The sequence below is a fragment of the Anomaloglossus baeobatrachus genome, chromosome 3, assembly GCF_048569485.1.
Source record: "Anomaloglossus baeobatrachus isolate aAnoBae1 chromosome 3, aAnoBae1.hap1, whole genome shotgun sequence".
In the NCBI taxonomy this organism is placed as follows: domain Eukaryota; kingdom Metazoa; phylum Chordata; class Amphibia; order Anura; family Aromobatidae; genus Anomaloglossus; species Anomaloglossus baeobatrachus.
In genome coordinates this window covers 283,026,921-283,042,274 of record NC_134355.1, presented here as the reverse complement: position 1 = coordinate 283,042,274, position 15,354 = coordinate 283,026,921, and the positions used below count along the sequence as shown (strand labels likewise).

Here is a 15,354-nt window from a genome sequence, read left to right as displayed (position 1 = left end):
GTGGGTGTCATTAGTAATACAGGTGATGAAAACATTTACCTGTAATGGAGCAGGAAAGCAGCTGAGTGTGTGCAAAGCCCAGTTATGTGGCGTGAAGCTAATGATGGTCTGCAGAATGTCCTTGCACCATGTGCCTTGAATCGATTCAGAGCCTGTGAAAAAATCTAGTAAAGCAACAAAATATCATGAGACAAAAAAAACCAAACATATTTGCTGAAAACCTGTACTTTATATTGATATCAAAGAGCCCCAATTTTTCATTTTCCGTCAAAAAACAAACAAAAAAACCCCCACAACAATGCTGTTCTCCCTTATCTTCAGGTCCAGGTTATTATACATACCTTCATCGCTATCTATCATGTGTGGGCTGGTTTGATTATAATGTCCACTTGATGGAGTCCCTTTAGGCTTTCTGCCCTAAGTGTCCACTACTGCCCCTTTCGCAAAAGCTGATTTGACCTCATGGATGTGCGTGCACAGCCCGCACTTTGCTTCCCTTTTGCCCCTCGCCTGGCATCCAATCATCCATCGATCTTCAAGCAGCTGCGCAGTAGAGGATATGGGGCGCTGGATGCGGTGTGTGATGGCGGCATTGGCGGATGGCGTAGGCCGCTAATCTAGCAGGTGGGTTCATTATGACATAAATAGCTAGAAAGACCACTGCTCTAGTGCCTCCTGACAAAGCTGAGGACGAAACGCGCGTCGGGGCACTGGGCTCCTTGGTTTATTGGCACAATTATCATGGCCCAATTTGGCTTGTATTTTTTGGTCTGCACTTAGCACGTTTTCCTGATTAGTTATTACATACATTTTTGACATGCACAGGTAACTGTACCTTTTGTAACAATTGATCCAGTGTCAGATCTCTATTTCTGTATACTCTACCGTGTCTTTCAATAATTTTTTGTACTATTGTGCGTTCTGTGAAATTTTAACTGTACTGGGGCCACATGTTACTGCCAATTCTGTTTTATGTTTTTTTTTTTTTTTTTTTTAATATTGCTTCTGCAATCTTTGTGTGATACGGTAACAAATATAATATAAGTTATTTGCACTTATGTGTTTGACGTTGTCCATATGTATAACCCATAGTCAGGGTTTTTTATTTTTCATTGACAGTTAGTGACTGCAGCACTGGAGAAATGTTAACAGTGCTGCAGCCAAATCAGTACGTTCAGTGGCTTGGGCACAGCTGCTGAGCTCACAGATTATCTGAAGTGCTCATGTCGGGAAGTCAATTCTGCAGACCATAACAGACAACAGAAGCAGTGGCTCAAAACACCAAACCCAGGGAGGGCAAGCGAAGCTTTTTTTTTTTTTAAACTGGAGCAAGGGGACACGGTTTTTCTGAAAACAGAAAAGCTCCAACTTTAGAAACAAAACAAAAGAGCAAAAAATGAGGAAAAATAAAAATAAAATCAATTTTACAATTTATCACAAGAATTTTCAAAAGAACATTAAGAAGGGAATTTTGTTTACTTACCGTAAATTCCTTTTCTTCTAGCTCCAATTGGGAGACCCAGACAATTGGGTGTATAAGCTATGCCTCCGGAGGCCACACAAAGTATTACACTAAAAGTGTAAAGCCCCTCCCCTTCTGCCTATACACCCCCCGTGCTCTCACGGGCTCCTCAGTTTTGGTGCAAAAGCAAGAAGGAGGAAAAAAATTATAAACTGGTTTAAAGTAAATTCAATCCGAAGGAATATCGGAGAACTGAAACCATTCAACATGAACAACATGTGTACACAAAAAAACAGGGGCGGGTGCTGGGTCTCCCAATTGGAGCTAGAAGAAAAGGAATTTACGGTAAGTAAACAAAATTCCCTTCTTCTTTGTCGCTCCATTGGGAGACCCAGACAATTGGGACGTCCAAAAGCAGTCCCTGGGTGGGTAAATAATACCTCATAATAGAGCCGTAACGGCTCCGTCCTACAGGTGGGCAACCGCCGCCTGAAGGACTCGTCTACCTAGGCTGGCATCTGCCGAAGCATAGGTATGCACCTGATAGTGTTTCGTGAAAGTGTGCAGGCTCGACCAGGTAGCTGCCTGACACACCTGCTGAGCCGTAGCCTGGTGCCGCAAGGCCCAGGACGCTCCCACGGCCCTGGTAGAATGGGCCTTCAGCCCTGAGGGAACCGGAAGCCCCGAGGAACGATAAGCTTCGAGAATTGGTTCCTTTATCCACCGAGCCAGGGTTGATTTGGAAGCTTGTGTCCCTTTACGCTGGCCAGCGACAAGGACAAAGAGTGCATCCGAGCGGCGCAGGGGCGCCGTACGAGAAATGTAGAATCTGAGTGCTCTCACCAGATCTAACAAGTGCAAATCCTTTTCACATTGGTGAACTGGATGAGGACAAAAAGAGGGTAAGGAGATATCCTGATTGAGATGAAAGGGGGATACCACCTTAGGAAGAAATTCCGGAACCGGACGCAGAACCACCTTGTCCTGGTGAAACACCAGGAAAGGGGCTTTGCAGACACTCTCCGAAGTGAAGTGACTGCTACTAGGAAAACCACTTTCTGCGAAAGGCGTGCGAGAGAAATATCCCTCATTGGCTGGAACGGTGGTTTCTGAAGAACCATCAGCACCCTGTTCAGATCCCAGGGTTCTAACGGACGCTTGTAAGGAGGGACGATGTGACAAACCCCCTGCAGGAACGTGCGTACCTGTGGAAGTCTGGCTAGGCGCTTCTGAAAAAACACAGAGAGCGCTGAGACTTGTCCCTTAAGGGATCCGAGCGACAAACCCTTTTCCAATCCGGATTGAAGGAAGGACAGAAAAGTGGGCAAGGCAAATGGCCAGGGAGAAAAACCCTGAGCAGAGCACCACGATAGGAATATTTTCCACGTCCTGTGGTAGATCTTGGCAGACGTTGGTTTCCTAGCTTGTCTCATAGTGGCAATGACCTCTTGAGATAATCCTGAAGACGCTAAGATCCAGGACTCAATGGCCACACAGTCAGGTTGAGGGCCGCAGAATTCAGATGGAAAAACGGCCCTTGAGACAGCAAGTCTGGTCGGTCTGGTAGTGCCCACGGTTGGCCGACCGTGAGATGCCACAGATCCGGGTACCACGACCTCCTCGGCCAGTCTGGAGCGACGAGGATGGCGCGGCGGCAGTCGGCCCTGATCTTGCGTAACACTCTGGGCAACAGTGCCAGAGGAGGAAACACATAAGGGAGTTGAAACTGCGACCAATCCTGAACTAAGGCGTCTGCCGCCAGAGCTCTGTGATCGTGAGATCGTGCCATGAATGCCGTGACCTTGTTGTTGTGCCGGGACGCCATTAGGTCGACGTCCGGCATCCCCCAGCGGCAACAGATCTCCTGAAACACGTCCGGGTGAAGGGACCATTCCCCTGCGTCCATGCCCTGGCGACTGAGAAAGTCTGCTTCCCAGTTTTCTACGCCCGGGATGTGAACTGCGGAGATGGTGGAGGCCGTGGCTTCCACCCACATCAAAATCCGCCGGACTTCCTGGAAGGCTTGCCGACTGCGTGTTCCGCCTTGGTGGTTGATGTAAGCCACCGCTGTGGAGTTGTCCGACTGAATTCGGATCTGCTTGCCTTCCAGCCACTGCTGGAACGCTTTTAGGGCCAGATACACTGCCCTGATCTCCAGAACATTGATCTGAAGGGAGGACTCTTGCTGAGTCCACGTACCCTGAGCCCTGTGGTGGAGAAAGACTGCTCCCCACCCTGACAGACTCGCGTCCGTCGTGACCACCGCCCAGGATGGGGGTAGGAAGGATTTCCCCTTCGATAATGAAGTGGGAAGAAGCCACCACCGAAGGGAAGCTTTGGTTTACTGAGAGAGGGAGACGTTCCTGTCGAGGGACGTCGACTTCCTGTCCCATTTGCGTAGGATGTCCCATTGAAGAGGACGCAGGTGAAACTGCGCGAAAGGGACTGCCTCCATTGCTGCCACCATCTTCCCCAGGAAGTGCATGAGGCGCCTCAAGGGGTGTGACTGACCTTGAAGGAGAGATTGCAACCCTGTCTGCAGTGACCGCTGTTTGTTCAGCGGGAGCATCACCATCGCTGAGAGGGTATGAAACTCCATGCCAAGATATGTCAGCGATTGGGCCGGTGTCAGATTTGACTTTGGAAAATTGATGATCCACCCGAAACTCTGGAGAGTCTCCAGAGTAGCGTTGAGGCTGTGTTGGCATGCCTCTTGAGAGGGTGCCTTGACCAGCAGATCGTCTAAGTAAGGGATCACCGAGTGACCCTGAGAGTGGAGGACCGCAACTACTGTAGCCATGACCTTGGTGAAAACCCGTGGGGCTGTCGCCAGGCCGAACGGCAGTGCCGCGAACTGAAGGTGTTCGTCTCCTATGGCGAAGCGCAGGAAGCGCTGATGCTCTGGAGCAATCGGTACGTGGAGATAAGCATCTTTGATATCGATCGATGCAAGGAAATCTCCTTGGGACATTGAGGCGATGACGGAGCGGAGGGATTCCATCCGGAACCGCCTGGTCTTTACGTGTTTGTTGAGCAGTTTTAGGTCCAGGACAGGACGGAAAGACCCGTCCTTCTTTGGGACCACAAACAGGTTCGAGTAAAAACCGTGACCCTGTTGCTGAAGAGGAACCGGGACCACCACTCCTTCTGCCTTCAGAGTGCCCACCGCCTGCAGAAGAGCATCGGCTCGCTCGGGTGGCGGAGATGTTCTGAAGAATCGAGTCGGAGGACGAGAGCTGAACTCTATCCTGTAACCGTGAGACAGAATGTCTCTCACCCAACGGTCTTTTACCTGTGGCAGCCAGGTGTCGCAAAAGCGGAAGAGCCTGCCACCGACCGAGGATGCGGTGTGAGGAGGCCGTAAGTCATGAGGAAGCCGCCTTGGTAGCGGCACCTCCGGCGGTCTTTTTAGGGCGTGACTTAGACCGCCATGAAATCGGAGTTCCTCTGATCCTTCTGAGGCCTTTTGGACGAGGAGAATTGGGACCTGCCCGCACCCCGAAAGGACCGAAACCTCGACTGTCCCCTCCTCTGTTGGGGTATGTTTGGTTTGGCCTGGGGTAAGGATGTTTCCTTTCCCTTGGATTGTTTGATGATTTCATCCAATCTCTCACCAAACAAACGGTCGCCAGAAAATGGCAAACTGGTTAAGCACTTTTTGGAAGCCGAATCTGCCTTCCATTCCCGTAGCCACAAGGCCCTGCGTATTGCCACCGAATTGTCGGCTGCAACCGCCGTACGGCTCGCAGAGTCCAGGACAGCATTAATAGCGTAGGACGCAAATGCCGACGTTTGAGAGGTTATGGATGCCACTTGCGGCGCAGACGTACGTGTGAGTGCGTCAATTTGCGCTTGACCCGCTGAGATAGCTTGGAGTGCCCATACGGCTGCGAATGCTGGAGCAAAAGACGCGCCGATAGCTTCATAGATGGATTTCAACCAGAGCTCCATCTGTCTGTCAGTGGCATCCTTGAGTGAAGCCCCATCTTCAACTGCCACTATGGATCTAGCCGCCAGTCTGGAGATTGGAGGATCCACCTTGGGACACTGAGTCCAGCCCTTGACCACGTCAGGGGGGAAGGGATAACGTGTATCCTTAAGGCGCTTGGAAAAACGCTTATCTGGACAAGCTCGGTGTTTCTGGACTGCCTCTCTGAAGTCAGAGTGGTCCAGAAACATACTCGTTTTACGCTTGGGAAACCTGAAACGGAATTTCTCCTGCTGAGAAGCTGACTCCTCTACTGGAGGAGCTGAGGGAGAAATATCCAACATTTGATTGATGGACGCGATAAGATCATTCACTATGGCGTCCCCATCAGGAGTATCAAGGTTGAGAGCGGCCTCAGGATCAGAATCCTGATCAGCTACCTCCGCTTCATCATACAGAGAGTCCTCCCGCTGAGACCCTGAACAATGTGATGATGTCGAGGGAATTTCCCAGCGAGCTCGCTTAGGCGGTCTGGGGCTGCGGTCCGTGTCAGAGACCTCACCCTGGGATCTATGAGACACCCCGGGAGGACATTGTTGTTCCAACTGAGGGGGACCAGGGAGCAATGATTCCACAGTGCCCATGGTCTGAGATACCGGTCTGGACTGCAAGGCTTCTAGTATCTTAGCCATAGTCTCAGAAAGTCTGTCAGTAAAAACTGCAAACTCCGTCCCTGTCACCTGGACAGTGTTAGCAGGTGGTTCCCCCGGGCCACCCTTAGCAGAGGCTCCGGCTGAGTAAGTGCCACAGGGGCCGAGCATTGCACACAATGAGGGTCAGTGGAACCTGCCGGTAGTATAGCCGTACATGCGGCGCAGGCAGCATAGTAAGCCTGTGCTTTGGCACCCTTGCTTTTTGCGGACGACATGCTGTTGTCTCCTCTGAGCAATCCAGGAGGGTATATAGCCAAAAATCAACCGTGCACCATACAGTGTAAAGTATAGCCTATAATCATATAATCTATAAGTACACTTCTGCACTAGTGGGGCCAGCACCTCAGGTGCTGCTTACCGCCCGCTCAAAGCGGTTGTGTGGTCACCAGAATCCCTGCCTGGGTCTCCCCGAGCTTGTCTCCCCTCTCCAGCGTCAGAAGAGCTGACAGGAATGGCTGCCGGCGTCCTGAGGAGAGGAGGGGGCCGTGGGCGTGCCCTAGAAAGTGCGGGAATCTGGTGCCCCACTGTGCACAGTGAGGGGGGTGGAGTATGCAAAGCATGTTCCAGCCCTCAGTGCTGACGTCCTGTACAGCGTCCCGCCCTTCCCCTGACTGGCAGGCCTGGGGGCGGGAAAAAAGTGAGACTAGGCCGCAAAAGCCGGGGACTAAAGTTATAAGCGCGGTCGGCGCGGTAGTCCCCGGCGTACTAACATTCCCAGCCGCGCTGCAGTGTGAAATGGCAGCGCGCGGTCAGCGCGGTAGTCCCCAGTAAACTAACACACCCAGCCACGCTGCAGTGTGTGATGGCACCAGCGCGGTCAGCGCTGCGGTCCCCGGCGCACTAACACACCCAGCAATGCTGGAGTGTTTCTGTGCGCGGTCCCCACGGGGACACAGAGTACCTCAAAGTAGCAGGGCCTTGTCCCTGACGATACTCGGCTCCTTGTCCAGCAGAGTCCCCAGGAGCTGTGGATGGAGCACGGTCTCAGTGCCTGGAGACCGATTAGGATCCCACTTCACCCAGAGCCCTAAAGGGGATGGGGAAGGAAAACAGCATGTGGGCTCCAGCCTCCGTACCCGCAATGGATACCTCAACCTTAACAACACCGCCGACAAGAGTGGGGTGAGAAGGGAGCATGCTGGGGGCCCTGTTATGGGCCCTCTTTTCTTCCATCCGACATAGTCAGCAGCTGCTGCTGACTAAGCTGTGGAGCTATGCGTGGATGTCTGCCTCCTTCGCACAAAGCATGAAAACTGAGGAGCCCGTGAGAGCACGGGGGGTGTATAGGCAGAAGGGGAGGGGCTTTACACTTTTAGTGTAATACTTTGTGTGGCCTCCGGAGGCATAGCTTATACACCCAATTGTCTGGGTCTCCCAATGGAGCGACAAAGAAAATATCTAAACAACTAGTCACTAAAGACAACTAAAAAATTGCTAGTTATCTATGATTTTTGGAAAAACAAAAAACATTTTAATTCAGATTCTTACATGTCTCAAGCTACTAGGACGCTGTAACTATATGTCTATGGAATTATAGCTTACTAAATAATACGGTTGACGTTCTGCATTACTTCGATAAGTCACTGTTCATAATGCAGATTTTTTTCCATAGTGTGATATTAGTAAAATACATATATGATATCAGATTGGTGGTGGCCTGACAGCCCTAGCCATCAGCTGTTTACAGTGCTGACATAGGCAGGATGTAAACCGTATATGGAGGGTAACACCACTGCTCTGTCACACTGTTTAATGATTGTTGCTACCCAGTTTACCCGAAACAAAGAGAATTTTGTTTACTTACCATAAATTCTTTTTCTTATAGTTCCGACATGGGAGACCCAGACCATGGGTGTATAGCTTCTGCCTCCGGAGGACACACAAAGTACTACACTAAAAAGTGTAGCTCCTCCCTCCGAGCATATACACCCCCTGGATGACCACATCTAGCCAGTTTAGTGCAAAAGCTGAAGGAGGACATCCACCCACAAGTAGAGATAGAGTAAAACCCGGAATAACCGGAACCTCTGTCTACAACAACAGCCGGTGAAAACACACGGAACAAGAACTGCCAACAGGCAACAGGGAGGGTGCTGGGTCTCCCATGTCGGAACTATAAGAAAAAGAATTTACGGTAAGTTAACAAAATTCTCTTTTTCTTCATCGTTCCTTATGGGAGACCCAGACCATGGGACGTCTCAAAGCAGTCCATGGGTGGGAAATAAATAGAAACTGAGAAGTAGGCAAAACCTAACTTCACAGATGGGCGACAGCCGCCTGAAGGATGCGTCTGCCCAAGCTCGCATCTGCCGAAGCATGAGCATGCACTTGGTAGTGCTTCGAAAAGGTGTGCAGACTAGACCAAGTGGCAGCCTGACAGACCTGCTGAGCCGTAGCCTGGTGCCTGAAAGCCCAAGAGGCACCGACAGCTCTGGTCGAGTGCGCCCTAATCCCCGGCGGGGGGGGGGGCACCTGAGAACATTGGTAGGCATCGGATATGGCCGACCTAATCCAACGAGCTAGGGTCGGTTTAGAAGCCGAGAGACCCTTGCGCTGACCTGTGGTCAGCACAAAAAGAGAGGTGCACCGCTTAAGGGCAGCGATGTGTGACACATAGATCCGGAGCGCCCGCACCAGATCTAAAGTATGCAACGCTTTCTCAAAGCGATGCACAGGGGCCGGACAAAGGAAGGCAATGAAATGTCCTGGTTAAGGTGGAAAGGAGACACCACCTTAGGGAGAAAGTCCGGAGTCGGACGGAGAACCACCTTGTCTTGGTGAAAAACCAAAGAAGGGAATTTTGTTTACTTACCGTAAATTCCTTTTCTTCTAGCTCCAATTGGGAGACCCAGACAATTGGGTGTATAGCTATTGCCTCTGGAGGCCACACAAAGTATTACACTTAAAAGTGTAAGGCCCCTCCCCTTCTGGCTATACACCCCCAGTGGGATCACTGGCTCACCAGTTTTAGTGCCAAAGCAAGAAGGAGGAAAGCCAATAACTGGTTTAAAGACCAATTCAATCCGAGGAAACATCGGAGAACTGAACCATACCACATGAACAACATGTGTACCCGAAAAAACAGAAAAACCCCGAGAAAACAGGGCGGGTGCTGGGTCTCCCAATTGGAGCTAGAAGAAAAGGAATTTACGGTAAGTAAACAAAATTCCCTTCTTTGTCGCTCCATTGGGAGACCCAGACAATTGGGATGTCCAAAAGCAATCCCTGGGTGGGTAAAAGAATACCTCATGATAGGGCCGTCAAACGGCCCTCTCCTACAGGTGGCCAACCGCCGCCTGAATGACTTATCTACCTAGGCTGGCGTCTGCCGAAGCGTAGGTATGCATCTGATAATGCTTGGTAAAAGTAAGTAGACTCGACCAGGTGGGTGCCTGACACACCTGCTGAGCCGTAGCCTGGTGCCGTAATGCCCAGGATGCACCCACGGCTCTGGTAGAATGGGCCTTCGGCCTTGAGAGAACCAGAAGCCCAGTAGAACTGTAGGTTTCAAGAATTGGTTCCTCGAGCCCCCGAGCAAGGGTGGATCTGGAAGCTTGCGACTGTTTACGCCGACCAGCGACAAGGACAAAGAGTGCATCCGGGTGGCGCAGGAGCGCCATGCGGGAAGTAGAACCTGAGTGCTCTCACCAGAACCAACAGATGCAAATCTTTCTGAAATTGATGGACTGGACGAGGACACAAAGAAGGTGAGGTGATATCCTGATTGATATGAAAATGGGATACCACCTTAGGGAGAAATTCCGGAACCGGACGCAGAACTACCCTGTCCTGGTGAAGGACCAGGAAGGGAGTTTGTATGAGAGCGTTGCTAGCTCGGAAACTCTCCTAAGAGACGAGACCGTTACTAGAAGGCCACTTCCCGTGAAAAACGGGAAGGGAGACATCCTTCAAAGGCTCGAAAGGCGGCATCTGGAGAGCAATTAGAACCTTGTTCAGATCTCAGGGCTCTAACGGCCGCTTGTACGGAGTGCTGAGAAGACAAACTCCCCGTAGGAACGTGCGTACCTGAGGAAGTCGTCGTTTCTGAAAAAATACAGATAGCGCTGAGACTTGTCCCTAAAGGGAACAGAGCGGCAACCCATTTTCCTACCTAGATTGCAGGAAAGAAGGAAACATAGACGATGCAACCGGCCAGGGAGAAACACCCTGCGCCGAGCACCGAGATAAGAACATCTTCCACGTCCTGTGGTCAATCTTGGCGGACGTTGGTATGCTAGCCTGTCTCATAGTGGCAACCACGTCCTGAGGTAATCCTGACGACACTAGGTTCCAGGACTCAATGCCACACCATCCGGTTGAGGGCCGTAGAATTCAAATGGAAGAATGGCCCTTGAGACAGCCAGTCTGATTGGTCTGGTAGTGCCCCCGGTTAGCCTACCGTGAGACACCACAGAACCGAGTACCACAACATCCTCGGCCAATTTGTAGCGACGAGGATGGCGCGGCCGCAGTCGGTCTTGATCTAGCGCAGTACTCTGGACAACAATGCCAGAGGTGGCACCTAAGGTAGCTGGAACTGCGACCAATGCTGAGCTAAGGCGTTTGCCGCCAGAGCTCGATGATTGTGAAACCGTGCCATGAAGCTGGCACATTGTTGTTGTGCCGTGACGCCATTAGATCGACGTCCGGCCTCTGTCAGCGGCGCCAGATCTCCTGAAACCCGTCCGGGTGAGGAGACCATACTCTTTCGGCCACACCTCAGCGACTTAGGAAGTCAGCTTCCTAGTTTCCACACTTGGGATGTGAATTGTGGATATGGTGGATGCCGTGTCTTCCACCCACATCAGAACCTGCCGGACTTCCTGGAAGGCTTGCCGGTTGCGCGTTCTTCCTTGGTGGTTGATGTATGCCACCGCTGTGGAGCTGTCCGACTGAAGTCGGATATGCTTGCTTTCCAGCCGCTGTTGGAAGGATTGTAGGGCAAGATACACTGCTCTGTGTTCAAGAACATTGATCTGAAGAGTGGACTCTTGCTGAGTCCACGTACCCTGAGCGCTGTAGTGGAGAAAAACTGCTCCCCACCCTGATAGACTCGCGTCTGTCGTAACTATCGCCCAGGACGGGGATAGGAAGGACCTTCTTTTTGACCAAGAGGTGAGAAGAAGCCACCACCGTAGAGATTCCTTGGCCGCCTGAGAAAGAACGACGACTCTGTTGAGGGACGTCGACTCCTCGTCCCATTGGCGGAGAATGTCCCATTGTAGTGGACGCAGTAAAACTGCGCGAAAGGAACTGCCTCCATTGCTACCATCTTACGTAGGAAGTGCATGAGGCGTCTCAATGTGTGCGACTGGTTCTTAAAGAAGAGCTTGCAGCCCATAGTGAATGCTGTTTGTCTAGCGGCAGCTTCACTATCGCTGAGAGAGTAAGAAACTCTATGCCTAGATATGTTATCGATAGGGTCGGGGTCGGATCTGACTTTAAAAAGTTGATGATCCACCCAAAACTCTAGAGAGTCACCAGCGCAACGTTCGGGCAGTGTTGGCATGTTTCCTAAGAGAGTGCCTTGACAAGTAGATCGTCTAAATACGGGACCACAGAGTGACCCTGAGAGTGCAGGACTGTGACTACTGCTGCCCTGACCTTGGCGAAGATCAGTTGGCCTGTCGCTAGCCGGAAGGTAGAGCTACGAACAGAGGGTGTTCGTCTCCTATAACGAAGCGTAGAAACGCTAGTGCTCTGGATCAATCGGCACGTGTGGATAAGCATCCTTGATGCCTAATGATGCTAGGAAATATCCTTGGGACCTTGAGGCGATGACATGGCGGAGGGATTCCATCCGGAACCGCCTGGTGTCCACGAGCTTGCTGAGCATTTTTAGATCCAGAACGGGACGGAACGGCCCGTTGTTATAGGTACCGCAAAGAATTTGGGGTAAAAACCGTGACCTTGTTCCTGAAGAGGAACGGGGGTCATCACTCTTTCTGCCTATAGAGTGCACCCTGTTTGCAGAAGAGCAGCGGCCCGGCCGGGAGGTGGAGAAATTCTGAAGAATCGAGTTGGAGGACGAGAAGTGAGCTCTATCCTGTACCCGTGAGACAGAATGTCTCACACTCAATGGTCATTGACCTATGGCAGCTAAATATCGCCAAGGCGGGAGAGCCTGCTACCGACCGAGGCCGCAAGTCATGAGGAAGCCGCCTTGGAAGCGGGTTTTCAGACTGTCGCTTTTTTGGGCGAGACTGAGCCCGCTAAGAATCTTAGCTCCTCTGATCCTTTTGAGTCCACATTGGACGAGGAAAAATGGGACCTGCCCGAGCCTCGAAAAGGCCGAAAACCCCGACTGCCTCTTGCTCTGTTGGGGTTTGTTGTGTCCGGGCTGAGGAAAGGATGAATCCTTACCCCTGGACTGTTTGATGGTTACATCCAACGCTCACCAAAACAGTCGGTCAGCAGAAAAAGGCAACTGGTTAGGCAACCTTTTTTGGAAGCAGAATCTGCCTTCCATTCACTTAACGAGCAGACCAGGCTCTGCTTAAAAACACGGAGTAGCGGAGGCTACCGCCGCACGGTTCGCAGAGTCCAGGACAACCTGAATCGCGTAAGAAACAAATGCAGACATTTGAGAGGTTAAGGATGCCACCTGCGGCACAGATGTACGTGTAACCGTGTCAATCTGTGTAAGACAAGCTGAAATAGCTTGGAGTGCCCCTAGATGGCTTTCGACCAGAGATCCATCTGTCTGTCAGTGGCATCTTTGAGTTTGCAGTTCCATCTCCCACTGCAACTATGGATCTAGCTACAAGCCTGGAGATTGGAGGATGCCGCTCGGGACATTGGGTCCAGTCCTTGACCAAGTCAGGGGACAGGGATAACGTGTATCCTAAGCCGTTTGGAGAAGCGCATATCTGGATAAGCGTGGTGTTCCTGGACTGCCTCTCTGAAGGCAGAGTGGTCCAGAAAAATACGTGAAGAAATAACCCACATTCTATAGATGGACGCTATAAGATTATTTACTATGGCGTCACAATCAGGTGTATCCAGATTGAGAGCGGTCTCAGGATCAGAATCCTGAGCCGCTACTTCCGCCTCATTAGACAGTGAGTCCTTCTGTTAGGACCCTGATGAAACCGAGGCCGCTCATAGCGAGCCCACTTAGGCTGTCTGGGACTGACGTCCGTGCAGAGCCGTGACTCTGGGATGCGTGTGACATTCCCGGAGCTGTTAGTTATTCACACTGAGGGGGGCCATGGATCAATGATTCAACAGTGCCCATATTGTGAGAGACATGTCCGGACTGCTAGGCTTCTAGTATCATAGCCATAGTCTCAGAAAATCTGTCAGTAAATACTGCAGACACCGTCCTCATCCTCTGGCCATTAGCAGAGACTCCGGCTGAGTTGGATACAATGGGGGCTATGTAACCTGCCGGCCGTATAGCCGTACATGCTGTACCAGCTGTATAGAAAAACATGTGGTTCTGCACCTTTGTTTTACACAGAGAATATGCTGATAACTCCTCCGCATAATCCAGGAGGGTATATACAACGTGCGACCAAACAGTGCAATGTATATAGTACAAGCATATCTATAAGTGCACTTCTGCACTAGTGGGGTTAGCACCACAGGTGCTGCTTAACGCCTGTTACAGCGATTGTGTGACTATCAGAGTGCCAGGGTCTTCCACACTTGTCTCTGTATCGTACAGAAACTGACACTAATGGCTGCCGGTGTCCTTGTAGAGAAGGAAGCCGTGGGCGTGCCTGAGAAAGTGCGGGAATCCGGATTCACAGTGCACACAGTGAGAGGGGTGGAGTATGCAAAACATACTCCAGCTCTCAGCTCTGCTCTATGCAGCGTCACGCCCCTACCCTGACTGTCAGGGCTGTGGGCGGTAACGAAGGGAGACTAGGCCCAGAAGCCGGGGACTCGAGTTAACAGCGCGGCCGCCGTAAAAGCGCGGGCCGCGCTGAAGTCCCCGGCGCACCACAAGTGCCAGCCGCGCCGCAGTTCCAGCGGCCGGCGCGACCGATTCATAGAAGTGGCCAGCGTCCCGCCCCTCTCCTGACTGGCAGGTCTGGGGGCGGGAACGAACAAAAGCAGGCCGCAAAGGCCGGGGACTCTAGTTATCAGCGCGGCCGCCGTAAAAGCGCGGGCCGCGCTGAAGTCCCCGGCGCACCACAAGTGCCAGCCGCGCCGCTGCCAGCGGCCGGCGCGACCGATTCCTGGAAGTGGCCAGCGTCCCGCCCCTCTCCTGACTGGCAGGTCTGGGGGCGGGAACGAACGGAAGCAGGCCGCAAAAGCCGGGGACTCTAGTTATCAGCGCGGCCGCCGTAAAAGCGCAGGCCGCGCTGAAGTCCCCGGCGCACTACAAGTGCCAGCCGCGCCGCAGTCCCAGCGGCCGGCGCGACCAATTCCCATAAGTGAGCCTGCTTCAGCAAAGCTGAATGAGGCCATGGCACAGGCGCCGCAGCGCTGATGTCCCCCGGCGCACTACAACACCCAGCATGCTGCGGTGTGAGCGCCAAATGCACGGGGACACAGAGTACCTTGAGGAAGCAGGGCCATGTCCCTGATGTACTCCGCTCCATCCAGCATCTTCTCCAGGGGCTGTAGATGGAGCACGGTCTCAGTGCCTGGAGACCGGTAAATCCCACTTCACCCAGAGCCCTGTAAAAAGGGATGGGGAAGGAATCAGCATGTGGGCTCCTGCCGCCGTACCCGCAATGGGTACCTCAACCTTACAAACACCTCCGACATACAGTGGGGTGAGAAGGGAGCATGCTGGGGACACTATATGTGTCCTCTTTTCTTCCATCCGACATAGTCAGCAGCTGCTGCTGACTAAAAAGTGGAGCTATGCGTGGATGTGTTGCCTCCTTCGCACAAAGCACAAAACTGGTGAGCCAGTGATCCCACTGGGGGTGTATAGCCAGAAGGGGAGGGGCCTTACACTTTTAAGTGTAATACTTTGTGTGGCCTCCAGAGGCAATAGCTATACACCCAATTGTCTGGGTCTCCCAATGGAGCGACAAAGAAAAGGGTGACTCCGAAGAGAGCGCAGCCAAATCAGAGACTCTCCTGAGAGAAGTTATGGCCACCAGAAAAACCACTTTCTGTGAAAGTAGAAACAAAGAAACTTCCCTAAGAGGCTCAAAGGGGGGTTTCTGTAAGGCCGTGGAGACCAGGTTGAGGTCCCAGGGATCCAGAGGCTGCCGGTAAGGCAGAATGATGTGAGATGCGCCCTGCATGAAGGTGCGCACCTGGGCCAGTCGGGCGATACGCCGCTG

The 15,354-nt window shown here is 52.1% G+C and overlaps 1 protein-coding gene across 2 annotated transcripts in view; it reads right to left on the bottom strand.

Moving 5' to 3' along the window:
• Positions 1-15,354, bottom strand: part of MED23 (mediator complex subunit 23) — a 226,605-nt gene that overhangs the window by 68,728 nt on the left and 142,523 nt on the right. For both annotated transcript variants that reach the window (XM_075339880.1, XM_075339881.1), the window contains one exon: positions 40-164. In XM_075339880.1, coding sequence (XP_075195995.1) covers positions 40-164 — 125 coding nt within the window. The remainder of the gene's footprint in view (positions 1-39; positions 165-15,354) is intronic.